This window comes from Perognathus longimembris, chromosome 8, assembly GCF_023159225.1.
Source record: "Perognathus longimembris pacificus isolate PPM17 chromosome 8, ASM2315922v1, whole genome shotgun sequence".
NCBI lineage: Eukaryota > Metazoa > Chordata > Mammalia > Rodentia > Heteromyidae > Perognathus > Perognathus longimembris.
Window position 1 is genome coordinate 60,662,198 of NC_063168.1, and position 24,633 is coordinate 60,686,830.

The 24,633-nt window shown below is 42.5% G+C and overlaps 3 protein-coding genes across 7 annotated transcripts in view; all 3 read right to left on the bottom strand.

Moving 5' to 3' along the window:
• Window positions 1–6,906: 6,906 nt before the first annotated feature.
• On the bottom strand, window positions 6,907–8,761 carry Ccdc121 (coiled-coil domain containing 121). The gene is made up of 2 exons (XM_048352226.1): window positions 8,700–8,761; window positions 6,907–7,837 (listed from the first exon to the last, which is right to left on the bottom strand). The coding sequence occupies exons 1-2, from the start codon at window positions 8,759–8,761 to the stop codon at window positions 6,907–6,909; spliced, it is 993 nt and encodes a 330-aa protein (XP_048208183.1).
• Window positions 8,762–10,128: 1,367 nt separating this feature from the next.
• Znf512 (zinc finger protein 512) overlaps window positions 10,129–24,633 on the bottom strand; it is a 38,875-nt gene continuing 24,370 nt past the window's right edge. For 4 of the 5 annotated variants that reach the window (XM_048353223.1, XM_048353222.1, XM_048353225.1 and 1 more), the window contains 5 exons: window positions 20,085–20,279; window positions 17,376–17,477; window positions 16,062–16,124; window positions 14,860–14,958; window positions 10,129–12,104 (listed from right to left, as the gene is read on the bottom strand). In XM_048353223.1, the coding sequence (XP_048209180.1) occupies window positions 11,796–12,104; window positions 14,860–14,958; window positions 16,062–16,124; window positions 17,376–17,477; window positions 20,085–20,279 (768 nt within the window). In that variant the 3' untranslated portion in view covers window positions 10,129–11,795. Of the gene's footprint in view, window positions 12,105–14,859; window positions 15,594–16,061; window positions 16,125–17,375; window positions 17,478–20,084; window positions 20,280–24,633 lie in introns of all 5 variants that reach the window. The other variant, XR_007211941.1, reaches the window with a different exon arrangement.
• LOC125356623 (cytokine receptor-like factor 3) lies at window positions 22,842–24,475 on the bottom strand. The gene is given in 2 exon segments (XM_048353226.1): window positions 22,842–23,443; window positions 23,445–24,475. Coding segments are annotated over 2 exon segments (1,326 nt in total). The 3' UTR covers window positions 22,842–23,148.

A 24,633-nucleotide genomic window follows, 5' to 3' on the forward strand; every position in this document is an offset into this window, starting at 1 on the left:
TAACTCTATTGGCCACCTGTGTGCGGCCTAGCATGCTCTGTATTGTATCTTTATTGGTCACCTGCGTGTGGCAAGTTTGTCTGTGATATTTACCTTATAACCAGGCTGGAAGGCCACATGGGCAGGGGGTTCCAGCTCCCGAGTCTGGGCTGCACACGTGCAGGCGGTCCCAGCTCCCAAGTCTGGGCCCTGATCCTGCACACGTGGTCAGCAGTTTCGGCTTTCGAGTCTGGGCTGCGACCAAGGCCGGTCGGTTCACTTTTTGTTCACTTTTTACTTCCCCAATAAATCTGTCTTTTTGTCATCTTGTAGCTGGAGACCGTGTGGTGGACTCTTGGGGGAACCAGGAATCCCCTCCCTTGGGGGGGACCCCGTTTCATTGTAGCGAACCCCCACTCTACTTCAATTTTAAATCTTTGTCCTCAGGTAAGCAGAAATTTATTTTTTGTCTGCTGTGTAATGAAAAAAATCAAACAGGGTGATGATGTTAGAGAAAATGAGTGATATAAAAATTAAGCTAAGACTTGAATGATAAAAATGCAACTGACAGTGCAAATAGAGAAGAAAATTTTACAGGAAAAGGCAATGCCAAGGTCCCAAAATGGGAAAAGCCAGTTGGATTTTAAAAGGTCCATTATATACATTTCCTCCTTTTTTCTTTTATGTCTTAAGAGTTGCAGAATGTTGCATTCCAACTTGAACTGGCAAAAATAAAACCTTCAAGTGACCTTAAACAAAAATATTAGTATGGGCAAAGAGGCAGAAGGAAGAGAAAACACACAAAGAACCCAAAATCTTTATATATTACCTTTGAAATTTCATTTTATGATAAAATTATTTGACCTCAGATACATGAGGAATGCAGGAGTGGGGGGAAGAAGACTTCACTGTTGAGGTTTTCCCTGAATCCCCCTAATAGATAAGATATGGGTCCCCCCATAAGATATGGGTCTGGGATGAGAGAGTACAACTGATAAAGTGGTCACAATATTGATAAAGAATTGAGTAGGTTTACTAGACACAGAGGCACCCAGGGCTTCTCACCTCTGATGTAGACGATTGAGGGGGGAGCAGGAAAAAACAAAACAAACAAACAAACAAAAAAACCTTGGCAGCTTCAGTCAGATGGAGCCAACAATTGTCCTTCCAGACTTGATCTCAGCTGCATTTGGAGCTGGGATCAATCCCATTTCCAATCTCCCTTTTTGCTTGCATATGAAAAAGAAGTCCTTGTTCTGTCATCCTCCAGGTCATTCCTTACTGAAGTGCTCAGTCTGTAGCTGAAGCAAGCCCTTTCCCCTTGGAGATTCAGGGGAGTACTTCCTGAGTGACTAGGAGTCAATATGGCTTCTCAGAGGTTGGCCAAAATTTGGATAGGTTCAGCCTCTGATCTAAGTTCATGCTCCACATATTTGATCTGAGTCTAAGGAGTCTGGGCATGTAATGTGTCAATCTTTGAAGTTTACTCCTCGTGTTTAGGGCTAACTTCCCAATAAAATGGATTGTTTAAATAGTGACTACAATAGTAAATAATAATAATAAATAATGGTAAATAATAGTTGGAATAAAATATTCAAATGTTCAGAGCAAACCAGGCATTGCTCAGCAGAGATATATCTAATTTCTTTTTTTTTTTTTTTTTTTTTTTGGCCATGGGCCTTGGACTCAGGGCCTGAGCACTGTCCCTAGCTTCTTCTTGCTCAAGGCTAGCACTCTGCCACTTGAGCCACAGCGCCACTTCTGGCTGTTTTCTGTATATGTGGTGCTGGGGAATCGAACACAACAAGGCCTCATGTATACAAGGCAAGCACTCTTGCCACTAGGCCATATCCCCAGCCCCAGATATATCTAATTTCTATACAGCAAGAGCAGTCACATAATCCCCTTCAACTACAGAAGCAGGGTAGGGAAATAGATATAAGAGGAACTAGTAGAGAAAAAACACAAACTGAGCAGAAATTGGGAGACTGGCTTATCAGGATTGAAGAAGGATAGCCACCTGCTTCTGGTAAAGTTATCCCCTGACTCTCTTGGCTTGATTCACCAAAAGATGTTACACGATTATTCAAGTTAACAGGCCTAGAGGCCAAAAAGTACTTGGGTCTCGTTGGAGAAAGAATTCAATGTGGGACACAAATGAAACTTAAGCCAGAATAGTTACATTAACATAAAGCAAAATGAAAGTAGAGCAAAAGTAGAGTTTTTGATGGGAGAGATGGCAGGCTCGGAAAGAGTTGCTGCTGCACTGGAGTTCCTAAGACCTCAACTGTTGTTTTGTTGTTGTTTTTTTTGTCAGTTGTTGGGCTTGAACTCAGGGCCTAGGCACTATCTCTGAGCTCTTTTGCTCAAGGCAAGTACTCTTCCACTTTGAGCCACAGCTCCACTTCAAGTTTGGGGGTGGTTAATTGGAGATAAGACTCTCACACACTTTCCTGCCCGGGCTGGCTTTGAACTGCAATCCTCAGACCTCAGCCTCCTGAGCAGGTAGGATTACAGGAGTGAGCCACTAATGGCTGCCAAGACCTCAACTTTTTATTGAGGTCTGTAGACAGCAGTGTAGGAAAATTTGGTTAATATGTTATTAACTTCTGAATACACTGGGTTCTAAATCATCAACTCCTCCTACAGGTCAGGTGAAAAAGGCGTTGGCCAGGACTATCATTTTCCCAAAGTTGTGGGGGGTGAGGGTTGGATGGAAAAATTATTTTTCTGTACATCATGCCTACCTCATGATGTTTCATGGGCTTTGAGGGTAGTTTTCTCAGGAACATTCTAAAGAACTGTATTTGTCTTGTTTTCTTCCTCTCTTTGAATAAATACTACAGTTCTTGTCTATTTTGTGGCATAGTCCCTATAAAAATTAACTTTGATATGGGAAAATGCTAATTTTTCAAATTCTGAAAAGCTATTGGCACTCATGTACTTGAAGCAAGATAGATAGGATTAGCTGACAAGGAAATAAATACATTTTAAAAAACTAAGTCAAGTTCAGGAGGTCAGACAGAACCAGGAAACAAGACTGAAAAATAACTAGAAGAAAGGAAAGTGAATCAACTATTCAAGAATATATAGACTTTCATTCTTCCTATTAATTAAGTACAGAAATAGAAGATAGCTTGTTTTTGTTAATCTGCAACCAAGAATATAATAAGAACACCCACGTCACTAGATTCTTTGATTATAAGGCCATCTAAACCCTGTCATAAGTTATAGCATTAAAACAAGGTATTTGGGAAATTTCTGGGGGAAACATCCAAGTGACCAGTTATGAACCAGAATTCCCAGCCCTTTGAGCCTTTGGTTCCCACCTTCTGAAAACTTATCAGAAGGTCATACTGGCCTATTCCCCTGTGTCTTTCTTTCTATTTTTGTTTCTGTTGTTTTGGTTGTGGGGCTTGAACTCTGGGCCTGAGCACTGTCCCTAAGCTCTTCAGCTCAAGGCTAGTTAGTGCTCTACCACTTGAGTACAGTGCCACTTCCGATTTTCTGGTGGCTTGTTAGAGATGAGCATCTCACAGGACTGGGAATGTGGCTTAGAGATGGCATGCATGAAGCCCTGGATTTGATTCCTCAGCACCACATAAACAGAAAAAGCCAGAAGTGGCACTGTGGTTCAAGAGATAAAGTGCTAGCCTTGCACAAAAAGAAGCCAGGGACAGTGCTCAGGCCCTGAGTCCAGGAGCCAGGATTGGCAAAAAAAAAAAGAGAGTCTACCCACTTTCATACCCAGGCTGGCTTTGAACCACATTCCTCAGATTGGGCTGGGGATATGGCCTAGTGACAAGAGTGCTTGCCTCGTATACATGAGGCCCTAGGTTCGATTCCCCAGCACCACATATACAGAAAATGGCCAGAAGTGGCGCTGTGGCTCAAGTGGCAGAGTGCTAGCCTTGAGCAAGAAGAAGCCAGGGACAGTGTGCTCAGGCCCAGAGTCCAAGCCCCAGGACTGGCCGAAAAAAAAAAAAAAAAGAAAAAAAAAAAAAGAGTGCTTGCCTCGTATACACATTCCTCAGATTGCAGCCTCCTGAGTAACTAGAATTACAAATATGAGCCACTGGCTCCCAGCCCCACCCCACTCCCCACCCACCTATTTCCTAATACTCTTCCTAGGCTAAATAAATCTGTTAGCCTGAGTTCCTCTTTTGTGAATTGTTATCAAAATTGTGTTCCTGGGGAGTCTTGGTGGACTTAGAAAAATGAGCAGAAAGTTCCCCGCTTCTTTCCCAATGTTCTTTTAGTGACAAACTCTCTGTCCTTTGCGCTCCACTAAATAGCCTAATCAAGTGTGCTTTAGAGAAGACTCCTTTCAAACAGGGTGCATTGAAACCTGAATGGAATATTGCCAGAATGTTTTGAAACAAAGGAATGGTACATCCATGCTACATTTTCATTCCTAATTGTGCACTGAAAGCCCTCTCAGATGAGCACTATCAGGGAGAAAAAAGGAAAATACTAAGTTAGTTTCTAGTGAGGAATAATGGAGAAGGCTTAGTAACAACAAAATGACTGTAGGTTAGAATGATATATCCAGTTAATCTTTGACTGGGACCTCTTACTTGATTCTTTTCTGACACTGTAGAGGGTAAAAAAAAATGGTTGAAGATAGTGGTAGATTTGAAATAAGTCCCAAATATAGTGGTCTTAGTATTTATTTATTTAATGAGCTAGAGTCTTGCTATATAACCCAGGCTGGACTTGGCTTTATGGATCCTCCTGCCTCAATTTATGAACGCTAAGATTTTAGACATGTTCTAAAGAATCACTACAACCCACTGGTTCTTTCACTTGTGAAACCTGCTGGGTAGTATGAACAATGTGAGGATATGCGAAATTGCTATAGGAAATCTGTCCTGTCTCTTGTACAACACTCTTCTTTTTCCCAAGGCCAGAGATAAACAGGAATCAATATAGACTGTGCTAGTCACATTACTCAGGTTTTAAGCTTTCAAATAACTCACTAGAATAACATAAATTAAGTTGGACAGTATTAGTGCCTATAGGTTGTTGAATCCTCATTCATGGTTTTCAATGTAAATTAATAATATTTTGAAAAATGTTTGGCAATATCTAGTAAACTTAAAGATATACCTAAAGACTGAACAGTCCCATCTGTAAAGTGGGTGCCCAGCTATATTTAGATACATAAGAATAACTATTGCAGCTGGGCACCAGTAGCTCATACCTGTATTCCTAGCAATTCAGGAGGCTGAGATCTGAAGATCGTGGTTCAAAACAAGCCTGGGAAGAAAAGTGTTGTGAGACTCATCTGCAGTTAACCACCAGAAAACGGGGAGTGGCACTGTGGCCCACAGTGATAGAGTGCTAGCCTTGAGTTGAAGAGCTCAGGGACAGTGCCCAGGCCCTAAGTTCAAGCCCCAAGAGCAACAAAAACAAAATAAAACAATAAAAAAAAGGACTATTGCAGTATAGTTTGCAATAGAGAAACACTGAAAGCATGTATCACTATTATCTGTCCATCAACTAAATTCTAGAGTTGTAGGACAAATGGCTTGGCTCTGTTTCCCACAGGTTCCCTTCCTCTATGTTGTCAAAGGGTGTCCAGGTAACTTGTCTCCCATGGAATGCAAATAGAAACGAGTTGCCACTTCCAGGCTAGCATTTTAAGACAGTGAGTGTAGCCTATGCTTTCTTTACCTTTCAAGATGCAGATGATGATGGGGGCCTACAGGATGGGAAAGAACAAAGTAGAAGATAGTTGGCTCCCTGAATCAGCCCACGAAGGACAGACACTTACTGACATGAGACCTGGGACCACGGAGTTGTCTTTTTGTGTATGCTGGTCCTGGGGCTTGAACTCAGGGCCTAGGTGCTATCCCTGTGCTTTTATCTCAAGGCTAGTGCTCTACCACTTGAGGCACAACTCCACTTTTGGCTTCTTTTTGTTTTTGGTAGTTTATTGGAGATAAGGGTTTCACAGACTTTCCTGTTGAGCTGGTTTTGGACTATGATCCTCAGATATCAACCTCCTGAGTAGCTAGGGTTACAAGAAAGAGATAATTGCATCAGGCCCTTTTATCTTTCCTTCCTTCCTTGGGGCCAACAATATAATTTTTGTCTCCATGGCAACTCTCTATTACTGGCTTTATGTATTACTCCTCAAGAACATCCTGTGATAATTCCCCAGCTATACTTTAGACATGCGTGTTTATGTTCTTCAAACTTACCAAGCTTAATGCATTACATGCCAGTCCTGGGGCTTGAACTCAGTGCCTAGACATTGTCATTGAGCTTTCATGCTTATGGCTAGCACTCTACTACTTGAGCTACAGCTCCATTTCCAGCTTTTTGGTGGTTAAGTGGAGATAAGAGTCTCACAGACTTGCCTGCCAGGCCTGGCTTTGAACTTTGATCCTCAGATCTCAGCATCCTAAGTAGCTATGAATTACCAGCATGAGCTACTAGTGCCCAACAAGTTCAATAGCATTTTAGAGACTTGCAGAATGAGTCCTGCCTCTCTCTGGAACAGTTCTTTCCACAGTTATTTGCGCCATCTGCATTATTATACAGGTCTAGTATAGCATTGAAGGCAATCATTTTTGGTAACATCATACTCTTCTTGATTTCCTTTATAAATGTACTCATTATAGTACTTGTAATTTAGCATTTATGACAGCCCAAGGCTAGAACAGTGATTTATTGGAATGTGAACTCTAATCTAGACATATGATCCTATGATTTCACAATGCTTCTTTATGAGAAAATATAACCAACTTTATGTTTCAGAAATTGCTCGATGGAAAACTTCAATATGATATTTTCTGGTTAGCAATCTTCAATCAAAAGAAGGTTCCTAATGGGTATACAAAGCACCTACCTAGGCATATTTGTTCAAGTTCTCCTTTGATCTATTATTGTAAGGATTTCTTTATGTATTTGATTTGTCATCTAGGGGTGGCTCGGTGCAGATTTTGGAGCACCCTGTTCTTTGGGGCATCCATTATGCTCATATTTTGCCTGCAGTCGTTGCCAACCCCTAGTTAAGGCTTCTTCATACCACCTTTCCTCCTTCTGATGCTGCCTCTGCCTGATTAACTGGCTTCTGATATCCTCTAACTTCTTAAATTCCTGATGTAGCTGATAAAAACTCTCCAAGAGCTGCTGGTTCTCTTTTATGAAGTCTAGACAGAAATCATGATGAGCCTGCTGAACTAACAACTCCCAAGCCTTGGCCTTCCCCTTAAGCTCCCTTGTTCTGGTATCTCCCTTCTGCAATCTGTCTAGTTCATTTAGTTGTTTCTCCAGCAATGCTTTTTGCTGCAGGAACTGGAAATGTGCTTCTTGGTCCTTCATAATTGTCTCTGATTCAACTTTCTCTTTTTCTTGCTGTAATTCCAGTAGTGTCATCTCCTGTCTCTCCTTTAGTAGGGAGATGTCCCTCAATGCCAACAACGCCTGCTTTAAATCGTACAAGATCTTTTTCCCCTGAAAGAACTGTGCTTGAAGATCTGCAGTTCGTGTGGCAAACCTGGATGCTAATTCTTGCTTCTTTTGTTCTATCACCTCCCGTTCTTGGGCGTAATCCTTCCATAGCTCCTCATGTTTCCTTATAAAATGGTTATTTGTTTTGGCCAGATATTTCAGAAAGCACTTGCTTTCTGTTTCCACCTGGAACCGTTCTTTCTGTAACACCTTGCTGTCCTTCACCAGCTGCCTCCTCCGAACCTGAGCTTCCTGGATCCGCATGTTCAGTGCCCTCAGTGCCCTCACTGTCTTTCTTTTGACCTTGTTCTCTAACTTTGTTAGTATCTGTGTCGGGAAATACTTATTAAGAACAGCAAGGTAAGGTGAAGGGGAATTGCTGAAGCTCTGAGCAGACCTAAAGGAAGAACAAAAAGAGCATTTGTTTATCAGTTCTAGTCACAATTTAGGAAAGAAGAACCAAAAAACCCAACTCAGACAGTTATCCCTATTCATACAAAAAATAGTTTTGAGCACCCATTATGCTCCATGTCCTATGCAAGTCATGGGGAACACAGCAAGGTGTAAAGGTGAAATTTTACAGTATGAATCATCATTTACAATTTTACAGTATGAATTTAATTTACAGTATGAATCATCCGCCACAACCCAGTCAGGTAGCTTCTCAATTTAAAAAATGAGAAAAGTAAATGAGGCACCAGGGGCTCAGATCTGTAACCCTAGCTACTTGGGAAGCTGAGATGTGAGGATCATGGTTTGAAGCTACCAAGGGCAGGAAAGTCCATAAGACCGGCAAGAAGCTAGAAGTGGAGGTATGGCACAAGTGGTAGAGTGCTTGCTTTGAGCAAAAAAGTCAAGCAAGATTGTGAGGCCCTGAATTCAAGTCCTAGTACTGGCGCACACACACACACACACACACACACACACACACACACACACACACAGTGTAGGGAGGGAAGGGAGGAGGAGGAAGAGGGAGGAGGAGTGGGGAGGAGGAACCCACTGGTGCAGAGAATTGAAATGAGACCCATGACTTAACAGCATGAGTAAGGGCCGGAGCCTAGGTATAAAACCCTGACCTTGAGATCTCATAGCCACGATAAGCCACACGGACAGACTGGACAGTGGGGACGAGGATTGACTTCCCCCTCGATTTCGGCGTCTGTGCCTAGTTCCCAGCAGCACTCCGGTGTGATACCTACATGCTGGTCCCCAGATGTTTAGGACTGCGCTGGTGCTCCCTGAGGTTCCTTGCCTACACCGGAGTTCTCGAGTCCACGGCCCGCCCGGGACCCACGCGAATTCCTCTCCGGTTCACCATTCTGCAGTCAGTGCGTCTTGACTTCTGCCTTGTTGGCCCGGATGTGGCTCGGTGCCCTAGATATGGCTGGTGCAGCTCGGGGCTATTGAGCCTCCTCAGTTACCAAAGCAGACCTCGCTGTGGATGTTCCGTCCCCGTAGGTCTGGGGATGCACGGGGGGACGCATGCCTCCTGGGGACAAGGGCGGTGCCCCTTTCAGATCCTCCCGTGGTGGCCACGTCCCGGCTACACAGCTAGCTAGCTCTCTCCTCGCTTGCCCTCCTGGGTCAGAACCACCAAAGGCGCCCTGCACCCACGTGGCGCCCTTTTCCTCAGGCAAGGGCCACCGGGGAGAATGGATTCTCTGCACAATGGTAGTGCGGAACGTTGTGCCAGTCTCTTTAGCCACGTAGGTTCTAGGGTGGGGTGGACCGGAGAGAAGACGGCGTGTGGGTTCCGGCTTGTGCCTGTGTGCCTGCTGTTGTGGGCCATAGCAGGGCCCCAGGAGGCCTCTCTGTAGTGGTGGTGGGGGGGGGTTAGTGAGGATCGGACATCAACTCCAGCTCCTCCTGACCACATGGTCTTGCTGATTTAATCGCCAGCTTCTCCAAGCCCAAGGCTGTGAATAACTCTAGAGTGAAATACATCTGGTGAAAACATTGTCAAAAGAATTTTTTTATGGGTTAAGAACTGGGGATAAAGCCCTCTCCCTGGGGCCCTGGGACAGACGCTAAGCTTTATTAGAACAAGGTCAAATGCTGTTAAAGCATTTAACTGATTAGGTTTTGTGGCAAGCACCCTTTTGGCAATTTATTTTCCTTGAAAGATGCTGAGATATTGCCTCCCAGGCCCCTGCTTCCACAGTGCCATCTAAGAAGTAGTTTCCTTGAAACTCAGTTTACCTTGCATAGCTGCACATACACTCAAGCAGCCACCCAACAGGGCAAAGCTGTTGCTCTTGCTGGCAGCATAGATGCCACTAGGAGACAGAAGAGGTTTCCTCTTCTACTTCCCTTTACCCTCAAATTACTCATTTTAACCAGCAGGTATAAGGAAGGAAAGAAACAAACAAATGAAACTACTTATTTCAAACCTATTCCCATTTTCAGCCATATTCTTATTCCCAAACAGTGACAACAAAGTCAAGAAGCAGATCACAAGTAATAATGAGGTCCAGCATGGTGGCCAGCCAGAAACTCAGGATTGCCATCACCAGGTCCAAAGGTGACCCTGGGCAACAACACAAGACCCTATCTGAGAAAGTAACAAAAGCACAAAAGGGCTTGGAGTGCAGCTCCAATGGTGGAACATCTGTCCCAGTAACTGTGAAATGCTGTATCCAACCTGCTACTGCAAAAAAAAAAAAAAAAAAAAAAAAAGCGGAAACATCATTCTAAGTGACAGTCTTTTATTTTGTCATTGCCCAACATTCTTGGAGGCAATTTCACCAATTAAGTTAAATTTTAAAAAAAATAACTAAATTTTCAAGGTAATGTCACCAGAAATTAACATAGCTTCTTCATTTCTCCTCCCCAACAGCCCTCATCTCTTGCAAGGGCTTTTAAGGGTGCAACCAGGAATGAAAACATAGCGTGGATATGCCCTTTCCTTCACAGCACAGTCTGGCAGTATCCAATTCAGGTTTCAATGCACCTTTTTTGAAAGTGGTCTTCACAAAAGCACACATGATAAAGCTATTTAGAGGAGCACAGAGAACAGAGCTCAAGGTTGGCAACAGCCTTTCAGAATTTTAAAAGGTAGTATTTGTCCATATCAAAGTGAACTTTTTAACCTTGTGCCATATGTCACACAATAGGCAAGAATATAGAAGAACAATATTTACACAAAAGGGGGAAGAGAATCCAAAAACACGGTAACAATGCTTCTCTAACAAATGCTCCAGAGAAAGGGACCCTCAAAGGGAAAGAGCCTCAAACGTTACCAGGTAGGCATGAGGTACAGAAAACATTTTTTCCTCCCAGCTTTAGAGAAATAACTACAATGGTGTCAAAATCTCACAATAAAAAGTCAATAGAAGTCCATGTATAAAACACTATAGTAGGACAATACTCCCAGAACACTGAAAGAGACACAGGTGGGCTCACAGCATGGAGGAGGACTTAGCAGAGTAGACTAACAAGTGAGGTAAGGTCCACGGGACAAGAAATGCACCTTGGTTTCTGATCTTAGTGGCATTTTTAAGAGCACTAGGGTGCTGTGGCAACATGTAGGGGACAATGTGACATCTGTTAATTCTTAAACCAATGGAGCTTCTGGAGGGCAACTGGTTCTAGTAACAGGTGAGGTTTTAGGGCCCAGGAAAGGTGGGGCAGTGTTTATTGCTCCTTTAGCCTTTTCTTTCCTACTCATTAACATCTGAGACACATTACTCCTAAGTTTGTTTTTCATGCCTGTGGGTCTTGTTATTCACTGCTACTTGGTCCAGATCAAGTATCTACTAGTAGAGTCAATGTAGGGAGTTTCTATCTTTTTCATTCTAAGTCCTTTTCTTTTGTCCCATATAAAAACCATATTGTGGACAAAGAGCCTCCATAAATTTTACTTTCCAAGGATTCAGGGCCATGCAATTATGAAAGTGTCAACAGTTCTAGGTTTTATGTTTATGTTGCAAATACAAAATGATGAACCTGTTATAAAAATTAGCTTGGAATTGTTTTAAAAGCTAGATGATGGAGTGACTATTAGATCCAAGGATTCCAAAACATTCACATCTGGAATGGAAGAAGAACCAAACTGGTTTCTTAAGTCTTGAACAGGATTATAGGTGGCCTCAAGACAGAGCTCTTTGGGCAAAGAAGAGAAAATCGAGAAGACTCAAAGGAAGAATACTAGGAAAACCTAGTAAGAGGAGGGGAAGGGATGAAAGTGAATGTGTAGAGAAGACTGTGAAATTTACACATGAAGGAGTTGAGGAAGTCACAGCCTTATACCAAGGGCATGTTCACTTAGGCCGGTGACTCAGGCATCCACACATGGTCCTGCGACCACAGCAGGGCATCCTCTCTCCTAGGTCAGGTGCACCTTCACTCCCTGCCTACTTCCTTCCTCGTTTATGAGTGGTCTTTGAGGCCTTTGCTTTCTGGGACTGGGCTGGCACCGGTTCCTGCTCTGATTCCTTACAGGAGGTCGACACGACCAGTTCCTCATCACTCCTCCTCTGATCCTTCCCTCCTCTAAGACTCAGCTGGGTCTCTGGAGGCTCCATGCCTGCCTGCTGCCGCCTTCTTAAAGACCTTCTGCTCCTGTGCTGCTGCCTCCGCTTTTCCTCTTCTTGCTGCCGCTGCTTTATTTTCATCAGCTTTTCAAAGCTTTTGGTTGTTGCTGGGTTTACAACAAACCAATCCTAGATAGGCAAAACAAAAATACCAACCATTCATAAACACATAGAAAAAGATAAAGTGGGGTGTACAAAGAATGAAGAAAAGGCATGATTAGGGCAGAACACAGGAAGGAGGGAACAGATATGGACCTATGTCTTAGAGCTCTGTATACAGAGGCTGGGAATATGGCATAGTAGTAGAGTGCTTGCCTCATATACATGAAGCCCTCAGTTCGATTCCTAAGCACTACTTATACAGAAAAAGCCAGAAGTGGTGCTGTGGCTCAGTGGTAGAGTGCTAGCCTTGAGAAAAAAAAAAAAAAAGAGCCAGGGACAGTGCTCAGGCCCTGGTTCAAGCCCCATGGCTGGCAAAGGGGAAAAAAAAAAGAACTCTGTATACAGTTTTCTAATATGAAAACATCTTAAACCAAGGGCTTTGTAATATATGAATCTAGGTATTTTAATTAGTGATCTACAAAGTCCGTTTACTAACTTGTATCTCTCTTACTGAATAAACCTCACCATGAGATATGAAACACTGAACTTCCAACTTTTATTCTATATAGTGTAGTGATTAAGGGTATGAACTATGCAGACATATTGCCCAAATACAACTACTAGTTTTGCTTCTAGCTATGTAGCTATGGGCACATTTCTCCAACTTCTTGAGATACAGTTTAAAAATTAAGGGGTGGAGAAAATGAAATCCAAATAGGAAGTATTCTTCCACCAAAAGTGCTTGAATCACTGGGAGCCAGTGAATCATACTTGTAGTCCTAGCTACTTAGAGGTTGGGATCTGAGGATCACAGTTCAAAGTTAGCCTAGGAAAGAAAGCCCATGAGACTCTTATCTCCAATTAACCACCAGAAAACCAGAAGTGGCACTGTGGCTCAAAGTGGTAGAACACTATGTTTGAGCAGAAAAGCTCAGGGACAGCGCCCAGGACCTGAGTTCAAGCCCCACAACTGACCAAAAACAAACAAACAAAAAAAGTGCTTCAATCTACTTTGCAATTTGATCGATCTTTCAGACCTAACTTGACTTAAAAGGGCTAGATGTACTATTTTACTCCTATAATCCCAGCTACTTGGGAAGCAGAGATTTAAAAAAGGATACCAATTTAAGGCCAGTCTAGGCCAAAAAGAGTGAAACCCCATCTCAACCAATAGCTAGGCATGGTAGTATGCATCTGTCATCCAGTGCCATAGGAAGGATAAATAGGAGGACCACAGTCTATGCTGGCCTAGGCAAAAAGTAAAACTCCATTCAGAAAAATAACTAAAGCCAACATGGCTGGAAGTGTGGCTCCCATAGTAAAGCACTTGCCTGCCTGACAAGCTCAAAGCCCCGAATTCAACCCCAGTATAGAAAAAGAAAATGGGGGCTGGGGATATAGCCTAGTGGCAAGAGTGCCTGCCTCGGATACACGAGGCCCTAGGTTCGATTCCCCAGCACCACATATACAGAAAACGGCCAGAAGCGGCGCTGTGGCTCAAGTGGCAGAGTGCTAGCCTTGAGCGGGAAGAAGCCAGGGACAGTGCTCAGGCCCTGAGTCCAAGGCCCAGGACTGGCCAAAAAAAAAAAAAAAAAAAGAAAAAGAAAATGGCTTTTTTTTTTTGGTCTGAGACCAGGACTCAAACTTAGTATCACTGCTACCGCTCACTGGCTAACACTCTACCGCCTGAGCCATGCCTCCAACCCCAAAGGTAAGCTTCTTGATGTTCATGCCACAGGAAATAAGACACTGGCAACATGTGCCTCTGAGATCTACATGTGCTGAGTCCAAACTGAGATTACACTGTCAATGACAAATGTTCACTAAATTGTAAAGACTTGGTACTGGGATTAAAGGCATGTTCACTACACTTAGCTCATGATACTTTAAATGATGTCTATGGGTAGATGGTTAAAATTCTTTCATTTAGGGATACATGTTGGAAGAAATACCTATTCCTAAAATGCTGTGGGATTGGATTTAAAATAAGTACTGCACAATTCCTTTATGTGGTAATTTACACTGCATTAGAAATGTCTGTTAGAAGACAATGGGACAAGAATGCACAGTAGAGGCTGGGGATATGGCCTAGTGGCAAGAGTGCTTGCCTCATATACATGAGGCCCTGGGTTCAATTCCCCAGCACCACATATACAGAAAATGGCCAGAAGTGGCGCTGTGGCTCAAGTGGCAGAGTGCTAGCCTTGAGCAAAAGAAGCCAGGGACAGTGCTCAGGCCCTGAGTCCAAGCCCCAGGACTGGCAAAAAAAAAAAAAAAAAAAAAAAGAATGCACAGCAGAGATGACTGTGAAACAAGGGCAATACCTAAGTTAACTTGGACTCTGCATGCCACATTTAATCACTGTTAAGAATTAAAAGAGGGCTGGGGATATAGCCTAGTGGCAAGAGCGCTTGCCTCATATACATGAAGCCCTGGGTTCAATTCCCCAGCACCACATATAAAGAAAATGGCCAGAGGTGGCGCTGTGACTCAAGTGGCAGAGTGCTAGCCTTGAGCAAAAAGAAGCCAGGGACAGTGCCCAGGCCCTGAGTTCAAGCCCCAGGACTGGCAAAAAAAAAGAATTAAAAGAGCTTGAGGATCCTCAGTCATAGAAATTTCAAGTATTTTAAAAGAAAAGTACAATTACTTATGTAATTTTATAAAACATGTCTGAAGTACAGTTGTTACTTTCCTTAATAAAAGAGAGAAAATGCATCTCTCTGAAATTAATGTATTGGGTCCAGAAGATTACAAAAGCAGTGCAGACAAGCAGAGAACTCACCTCAGCATGGACAGAGTTGATGTGATACTTGACACCACTCTCTGACACAAATTCTTTCTGACAGAGAAGACACTTGTATTTTCCAGCAATAAAGTTTCCCTATTTCCAGTACAGAAAGAAAAGAGAATTACTAGTTAATTCAGGGACATAAACCTGGTTATGTGCAGGAACTGGAAGGAAGGAAAGGAGGAGGTTCTACTTATGCAAAAAATAAGGAAAAGAATCCAAAGCAGCTTAGACAGAGTCACCAGAACCAACACCCACCCATCTTCAGTACAACCTGAGGTCATCCTACTTTCATATGTACCATGCCACATTTTTCTACTTCCTCAGCTTCCTTTCACCTCACTTTCGGGTTGTCTTGGTGCTTGTCCCCAAATGATCAATTCCCCAAATCACCAGAGGGCCCACTATGTAATTCTTTCAAACGCTATATATGCACTATGGCAAAAAAAAAAAAAAAAAAAAAAAAAAGTGCCTCAGCTCAGAAATCCAGAATACCATCGATAATACCTAGTTCAAGGACTCAGAAACTAGGATCAAGATGACAAACTCCTAAGCATTCCTGCACAGATCTGGCTGGGATGCCTACAACTCCGTTGTTGCCTTCAACTAAGACTTCTCTCCCCTCCTGATGCCTCAGGTTTCCATGGTGCTCATTTTGTGTGAGGAGATATTTCTGAATGGGATTGGAAAGTGGCAGCATTTCCCATGGTTTGTGGGTTGTAGGACACCTGGGTCAACATGGAAAAGATTCAGTGAGGTGAGTGGCTGTTAGCCTGACACCTGTCCCATCTCCCATCCCCTGAAGCCAATACAGTGAAGTCTGTGTTTGGGGATCTTCACCAGTCCAGAAAAGAACATGTAACTTCTTCTCAGGAAGTTTAGAGCTTGATGAAATAGTGCAGGCCCACTGTGGGAGAGGCTCAGACACAAGAAGCTAAATCTCTGGTTGGGATTCAAAGCTCAAGTTTGTCTCCAAATTCCTTTAATTAGCTTGACTTAAAACAATGTTAGCCTTTATTGTATCTTCATGGATCCTGGTATCCAACCCAATATGAGGCCAGAAGCCTCTGACACAGAGGCCTAAAACAGTCTCTGAAGTCCACAGTGAACTAGCTGATCACCTAAACTGAGTTTTCTTCCTTTTCACTCTACTTGAGAAGCCATATTAAGATATTAAATTTTAAAAAGTTACAAACCAATGTGCAAGAGCCCAGGTGAGCTTTAAGGCCAGACACGCTACAGTAGACAGCCTCACAACCCTGAAAAAGAGAAGCAATGAGGTGAATACAGTACCAAGCAGTATCCTTTCTCTCAATTTGACCATTTACATTGAGCAATTCACACTTGCAGTAGTATGACCAATCAAACACTAAGAGGACTAAGAGAAGCCATCTGTAGCCGCACTGGTGGTTCACACCTGTAATCCTAGCTACAGGAGGCTGAGATCTAAGGATAGAAGTTTAAAGCCAGCCCAGGCAGGAAAGTCTGTGAGACTCTTATCGCCAATTAACCACCAGAAAACCAGAAGTGGAGCTGTGGCTCAAAGTGGTAGAGTGCTAGCCTTGAGCAAAAGAGTTTAGGGACAGCGCCCAAGCCCTGAACTCAAGCCCTACAGCCTCCCACCCCGCCCCCGCAAAAAAAAAAAAAAAAAAAAAAAAAAGCCACCTGTGAGGCATAAAAGGAAAAAGAAAGAAAAAAAAAAGAGGGTGAACAAGAACAAGGCATTCTGGTAAGTTGAAACTATAAGCTGTTTTGTTTCAGGGTACTTTCTCTGTCATTGAACACAAATACATTAGAAATTTAAATAAGTCAGTTTTATGTAATAGTACAAGTGAGTCTACAGTCATTCATTTACTGCAGCTTCACTGTATCATGGGTATAAACAATGAAACCTCAAATTGTGATCCCTTGCCTATTGCTGAGTTACGTTTCAGAGAACCCCCCAGTAAGCGAAGAATCACTGTACTTGTTTTATACTTATTCCTCCAACAAGTAGTACTATACACCTGTGGAAGCAATTTTAAAGACAGCTATAAATTCTCTCTCACTCTTGCCATCAAGAAGTGGGGTCTCTTCACACTTTCTAAGTCTATGATGTCTTGAACACTAGAATGCCCTGGAAATGATGCTGTACAATTTCAGAAGCAAGGCCTTAAGGAGACCTGCAGCTTCTGTCCACATGCTCTGAGAACCATCTTGAGAAGTTAGGCACCATGCTCGCTGCTGGTGGTGTGGGCAGAGACAGGCCCTATGTGACTAAACAGACATGGGACATTCAGTCCTGCCTGAAGCCCAGCTTGGTGCACCCCGTGAATGTTCCAGCCATGGCACATGGGGGTAGTAAGAAAGCCATCTTCCTGACAAGACCAAATTATAGATCTACACACTGAATTGTAACAAATAAAATAATTACTGTTCAAAGCCATTTTGGTTCAAGTGCTTTGTCATGAAGGAATAAATAAAACAAGCAGATGCTTGAGACTAAGATAATAAAAGAGTAAGAATGCCACCTGGTTAGGACACTGGATTCGGTGATACTTCTTGATATCTGTCTTCCATTTGTGTAATACTTCTTGGCTGAAGGTAGGTAGCCCAGGGCGAGTGTATTTTAACTACAGGGCAAGAAAAATTTGATTACGGGAATGCAATTTTGAACTCAAATATTCCAGAAGCACCAGACACACCTCTCCAGGTTATGTAATTCAGGAGTTCACAAATATAGATTCATATACAAAAAGCAAATTAAAAAAAATCCTTCCAAGTTGCTGAAACTCATAAAGATAATAGTCTATTATTTAGTGTTAGGAAAACTTGCTTTTTATTAGAGGTCAGGAGTCTTTTTATACATAGTACTTCTACTATTATTATTATTATTATTATTTTTTTTTTTGCCAGTCCTGGGGCTTGGACTCAGGGCCTGAGCACTGTCCCTGGCTTCTTTTTGCTCAAGGCTAGCACTCTACCACTTGGGCCACAGCGCCTCTTCTGGCCTTTTCAATATATGTGGTGCTGGGGAACCGAACCTAGGGCTTCATAAATATGAAGCAAGCACTCTTGCCACTAGGCCATATTCCCAGCCCCCACTTCTACTATTCTTAAAAGAAGGAACAGTAAACTAGAACATGACAGAGATATGAAACCTTTTTTTTTTTTTTAATTCTTTTGGCTGTTCCTGGGGCTTGAACTCTGGGCCTGGGCACTGTTCCTAAGCCTTTGTGCTCAACACTCTACCACTTGAGCCCCAGTTCTACTTCCAACTTTTTTTTTTTTTTTGTAGTTTAATGGAGATAAAGAGTCTCATAGACTTCACTGCCTGGGTTGGCTTCAAACCGAGATGATTAGATCTCAGCCTCTTGAGTAGCTAGGATTATAGGCATCCATCACCAGTGCCTGGGAGTGAATAATATTATGTCATTTGCAGGCAAATGAATGGACCCAGAACAAATCATATTGAGTGAAGAAAGCCAGGCTCAGAGACAAATGGTACATGTTTTCTCTCATATGTGCAAGCTTGATCTAAAATACAACTATTCATTATAACATACACAGGGCCCAATGCATTTACATACAAACAAAATGCTTAGGGGAGGAATCCAAAGGTGTAACTCCTCTAAACAACTGAAATACTGTTTATAAAAATGAATACCAGGAAATAGAAACCTGCTTTGGGGGGGATGGACAAAGTGGGGACACAGGAATGGAGGGAGGGAGGGTGAGCAAATGCAGTCATTATATTTAATGTGTATTACGTAACAAATGAACTATGTAACTTGAGGGTAGGGAGGAGAGGAGAAAATGAGGAAAAAAGAAGGAAGGGGTGACATTGACCAAGAAGCATTTTACTCATAACATGATTTATGGAACTGTGACCTCTCTGTACAACTACTTAATAGTAACAATAAAAATGCAAAAAAAAATTACAGTGAAGTCACTCATGGTGGTGCATGAGTAAAGAAAGGCAAAGGGGATGGGGAAGGGGAAGGAAAGGATATCAATATACAGTCAACTACTCAATGTATGTATAGTTAGCTGCTTAAAAGGTGGCCATTAGCCCAAGATGCAGCTGCATAATTTATTCATTAAATGGTGGGATTGTGAATGATTAATAATTTTCCCGCCTTCCTTCTCTCCCTTCCTCCCTCCCTCTCTTTTGTTTTGGTGGTGGTACTGGGGATTAAACCACAGTCTATTTTTATCTTTTTAAATTTTTAAACAAAATTAATGTTCATTTTAACAAGGACTAGAACACGTAATATTTGTAAAAGTAGAGGTATTCCTAGCAACTTCTTCCAGATACTTTGACACGAGCTACATGGACAACTGCAACTGGAGGAAACAGCATCGTTACCCCATTCCGAATGGCCCATGATTGGCAGTCACTGACCTTCGGGAGAGGAAACAGCCTTCCTGCTTCAACAATAGAAGAGTCACTAAGGAGTTGGTTCTGAGGCAGAAATCCAAACTAAAGCCCAGAGAGGTATCAGGGGAAAGGAAGGTAACGTAAAGAGCTTGTGGAAAACCCTACCAAACCACAGAGCCGGTCTCATTTGGAAGCATTTCATGCTCTTTGCAGCTTGAGAATTGGCCATGTAAAATCCGCTGAAAAACGGCTATGTTCATACAGAGTATTATTTTAACAGAATAAACTATTATTTATATAAATCATGTAGTAAGCAGCTATAACGTAAAAGAATAAAGATGATCTTTGAAAAGACATATGGAGCTAGGCTCCATGGAGTGGCTCATGTCTGTAATTCTAGCTACTCAGGAGGCTGAGATCAGAAGATTGTGATTTGAAGGTAGTTCGGAAAACTCCATGTCCAATTAACTAGAAAAAAAACAACTGGGATAGAAGTGTGGCTCAAGTGGTTGAGTAGCATCTGAGCAAGAAAGCCTAGTGAGTGTGAGGCCCCAGTAACTGTGATAAAAAATAATTCGAAACATGTACATAACATAACTTCAGTAAAACACTACTAAATCTGAACAAAATGGAAACACTGGACAAAGAGTAGTAACCTGAGAATTTGCGTTCCCTCAGGAAATAATGCACAATTAAGAACACTCCTTAAGGAACTTCTGAAACAGACTACGAACTATAGGAATGTGAACATGTATTCCATGCCCAAGGGCAAAGATGCAAAATATCACATTTACTTTATTCCATATAGAAAAAACATCAGACATAAAGATTCAAACCCTGACAGAAGTTTCTACCTTACCTTCCGATCATCAGGTACGAGGTCCTGAAGCACCTTTCTCTTAGGCCATTCCTTGGTCAGTTCAGCAGAGGCCAGCTCCTGTAGGTGATACACAGCTATCTTGGCAGAACGCCTCTGAACTCTGCCTCCACTCTTTGACTCCAGGCTTACATCCTTTAAGCACTCTGGCTGTGCTGTCTCTGGAAAGAAGGTGATCTGCGAGAATAAGACACAGCAAAACACAGGCCTGGTAAGTAGTTTCCACCACAACCAATGATTAAGGTGTATCCTTCTTGTGATAACTAAATATTACAGGAACTATTTACTAGCTATTGAGACTAACATCAAGCATCAGGACTGATCATACTTTACTGGTAAAAAATGTTTCTTAGAGGAATAAAACAAAATTGTTCTGCTGTGGTATAAGTAGCCAAAAGTTCTGACACATTCATTAAAAATGAACCTAGCCAGGCACAGTGGCTCCTGCTTGTTATCCTAGCTTCTCAGGAAGCTGAGATCTAGAGGATCAAAGTTAAAAGTCAGCCCATACAGAAAAGTCTGAGAGACTCCATCTCCAATTAACCAGCAAAATGCCAGACTAGAGATATGGCTTAAGTGTTGGAAAATAAGTTGTGAGCAAGAAAGCTGAAAAAGAACACAAGGCCCTAATTCAAACCTTGGTACCAGCACAAACAGACAAACAAAAAAGAAGTCATCCTCAAACCAATCATCACACACTATATAAAAAATAAAACAGGGCTCGGAATGTGGCTTAGTGGTAGAGTGCTTGTCTAGCATGCATGAAGCCCTGGGTTCAATTCCTCAGCACCACATAAACAGAAAAAGCTAGGAGTGGCACTGTGGCTCAAGTGGTTGAGTGCTAACCTTGAGCAAAAGAAGCTCAGGGACAATGTTCAGGCTCTGAGTTCAAGCCTCAGGACTGGTCAAAAAAAGAAACAATTAAAACATGCCATAGTCCTAAATGTAAAGGATAAAACTATGAAACATCAAGAAGGCAGCATTGAGAAAAAAGTTTTTGTGGTTCCCAAGTATCAATTTGGCTAGGTTTCTTCTATAAGTCTAGGTATTGAAACGAAAGCATTTTCTTGTGGTTGGTTTCTGAGACAGCCTCAAACTGCCTTGAATTTGTGATTTTTCTATTTACTCTCTTTTTTTTTTCATGTATCTTTCAGTTTATTTTGTTTCAGAAGGGTAGATAAAGCATCTACATTCTAGAACTTTACAGTCACTACTACTTGGGAAAAGCTTATTATGTTAAAAAAAAAAAAAAGAGCAAGGAGAAAACGTCTTGATTGTCAAATAGGGAACTCAAATCCCCAAATAAATTATCTTACAAAAATAGCACACTTGCTTCTCCACTTTTCTGTTACTGACAAAAAAACTCATATTAAAAAAAAATCTATATGTTGGGAGGAACTTAATACCAGTTTTTTTAACATACTAAATAAGTCCTTAAAATAAATATTTTACAAATTAAACTTTTAAAAAATAGGTCAAGTATTTGCCAAATATTTCTTTGGTCTCTTGGAAGACCATTTATCCAAAAGACATCACACTGACCCCATCAATAGTAATGCATCATTGTGGCTGGACCCACAGGTGTGTAGTTTATATACATGTGAAACAGCCACCATTGCCCTGTGCTACTTCCATATCTAGGGCTATCCTTCCAATGCCTCCAAGCCATTTGAAAACAACTGCGAGAATGAAAGATCATACTTGCCTATCAGATACACTTGTTTGAGCTTTGTAAAAACAAAAAAAATGCAGAAATTATGAAGCTTTTCAGATGGAAAGATTATACTGAACATGGGATAAACATTAACACTGCTTGGGAATACCTCCACACAGAACTGGTGTGGAGAACACAGAAGTGAATGCGCATGACAGAACTTTGCCACAGAACTTTGTGAGCCACTGTGCCCGCCCTATTCCTGTTGTTTTATTCCAGAGTTTTACATGGCCTTGGATACTGATGCAGACTTTATAAAATAACTATTACAGTGTGTGTGTGGTCAGTCCTGGGGCTGGCTTGAACTCTGGGCCTGGGCTCTTCAGCTCAAGACTAGCGCTCTACCACTTTGAGGCACAGCACCACTTCCAGTTTGGGGGTGGTTAATTGGTGGCAAGAGTCTCAAGGACTTTCCTGCTGGGCTGGCTTTTAACTGTGATCCTGAGATCTCAGCCTGTTGAGTAGCTAGGATTATATGTGAGACCCACCAGAGTCTGGTACAATGAGTTTTTCTTTCTTTCTTTCTTTTTTTTTCTTTTGGCCAGTCCTGGGCCTTGAATTCAGGGCCTGAGCACTGTCCCTAGCTTCTTTTTGCTCAAGGCTAGCACCCTACCACTTGAGCCACAGCACCACTTTTCTGGCTTTTTCTATATATGTGGTGCTGAGGAATTGAACCCAGGGCTTCATGCATGCTAGGCAGGCACTCTACCACTAGGCCACATTCCCAGCCCAAGTTTTTCTATTCTAATAACCAACTTTAAGAAGTATAGTAGAGGGGCTGGGGATATAGCCTAGTGGCAAGAGTGCCTGCCTCGGATACACGAGGCCCTAGGTTCGATTCCCCAGCACCACATATACAGAAAACGGCCAGAAGCGGCGCTGTGGCTCAAGTGGCAGAGTGCTAGCCTTGAGCGGGAAGAAGCCAGGGACAGTGCTCAGGCCCTGAGTCCAAGGCCCAGGACTGGCCAAAAAAAAAAGAAGTATAGTAGAAGGGTATAGAATTTTTTTAAAAGACTTTGGAATCTTTATTGGGATGCTAGAGGTCTGCAGGCGGGCCAATTACAGCCGGAATTTTATTTTTCTTTACTTTCCCACACTTTTAAAGCAAATTTCATTTGTATTGTTTTGTGACATTTTAATTAACAGTATGCTAAAAGCAAAACTAAATTATGGTTTTATCTGCACTGCTCAACAATGAAATATTTAAATATGAATCTGATAAACGCTTTTCATTTCCAACGGCCAGTGAGATGAATTTAGCTTTTAAAAATCAGCTACAGCCACATTGTAGCTATAGTAAACCCTGCAAATCAAAGCCATGCATCCAAACTCTCAAAACACCAGCACTTTCCATCCTGGATAGAAAAATGAGCATCCAAAGTAAAGAGAACCACAAGACTGATCAAGTAGCCAATCAAAAACCACCTCTCTGTTATTTGAGCTAATAGTCACTCGAAGCTTATAGTTTCCACTTTCATTATTATTGGTGGTTCCGAGAGTCACAGCTTCAACATCAAAGGTGACAGTGGATCCAGAGGTAACTGCAGGCAACTGATTAGTCATTTCTTTTCCACTGACAAAGACAGCACCGTTTGTACTGATGCACACAGCTCGGTCCCGCTGCAGAGTCATATCCATTCTGCTTTTCTGTACACACTCCTATACTGTCTCTTCTGTCAGGCTGTCCCACAGTTTCAACTCTGAATGTCAAGGTCTGCCCACAGAAGTAGGTTGGAGCACTGGAGTACAGAACACCAGAGGCTTCAGAATCATTCCGGAGGGCTATATTTCTTCGACTGCTCAGACTGTACCCCTCAAAGCCAGCTGTCCACTTGTGTGGTACCAGTGTGGAATGACCTATCTGGGGGACACTCCAAGGACTCCACTCTTGCCGGCCATCTCCACGGGCGCAGACTCTGAACTGGTAATCGACATTGGGGTCTATATGTAATACTATGAATTCAGTTTCTGAACCTACATAGACATCTTCAAAATGATTTGAAGTGCATTTATGGAACTGGAGCCTGTAATCTTGGGCTGTAAAGTCGTCATCCACCTTACACCACCGTACTATGATTCCTCCAGGTTTTTCTATTAGTTCTTCTATCTGTACTGGTGGGCGAGATGTTACTGTTCCATGCTTAAAAATGTGGTCTTTCACTATGTTAAGAATTGAATCATCCAACTGAGCAGATAAACAAGGCACATCAACCAATAAAGGCACTTCTGGTAAGCTGTCCAACTGGATTTGAGAAGCCTTTTTGGCAAAGCTCCACAGTTTTTCATTCTGTTCTTCTATCCCACCAAGAATGGCAATCTCACCTTCTCGGACCAGGTCCTCTGCCGTGGTAACTCCATGTTCTATCAGCTTCTGGCAGTCATCTAGTGGTTTAATGGTCTCCTGTTCAATGATGTCCACCTGTTGCAAAAGGGTCACCAATCGCTCCTCCAGGAGCTTCCCAAGGGTTCCCTTTAAGTCATTAAAGTGCTGTTTGAGCACATCCCTTGTCTGTGATGCACTTTCTTTGATCTGCCTCTGCACCTCCTGCAGCCCCTGCAGTCGCTGCCCCAGCTCCCACCGGTAGCTCTGCGCCGCCTCCATGTTCTCACAGGCCTCCTGCAGCAACAGCTCGGGCTCCGGCTCCATCACGCCCCTCATCCGGCCGCGTGGCAGCTGACCGGGACACGAGTTCACCACTCTCTACTTATTCTCTTAAATACTAGGATTACTGGCCTGTCTGCCATGCCTGGACAACCCAAGTATTTTGTAAATGCAATTAAAGTACCTAATCACTTGACATTAAGGAAAATGGATGT

Excerpts from the sequence above, each read along its gene's own strand:
- Ccdc121 (XM_048352226.1), bottom strand. The coding sequence starts at position 8,761 with ATGGTGAACCGGAGAGGAATTCGCGTGGGTCCCGGGCGGGCCGTGGAC. Across the intron at positions 7,838-8,699 it reads GTGGACTCGAGAACTCCGGT|GTCTGCTCAGAGCTTCAGCA; the intron begins GTAGGCAAGGAA and ends TTCTTCCTTTAG.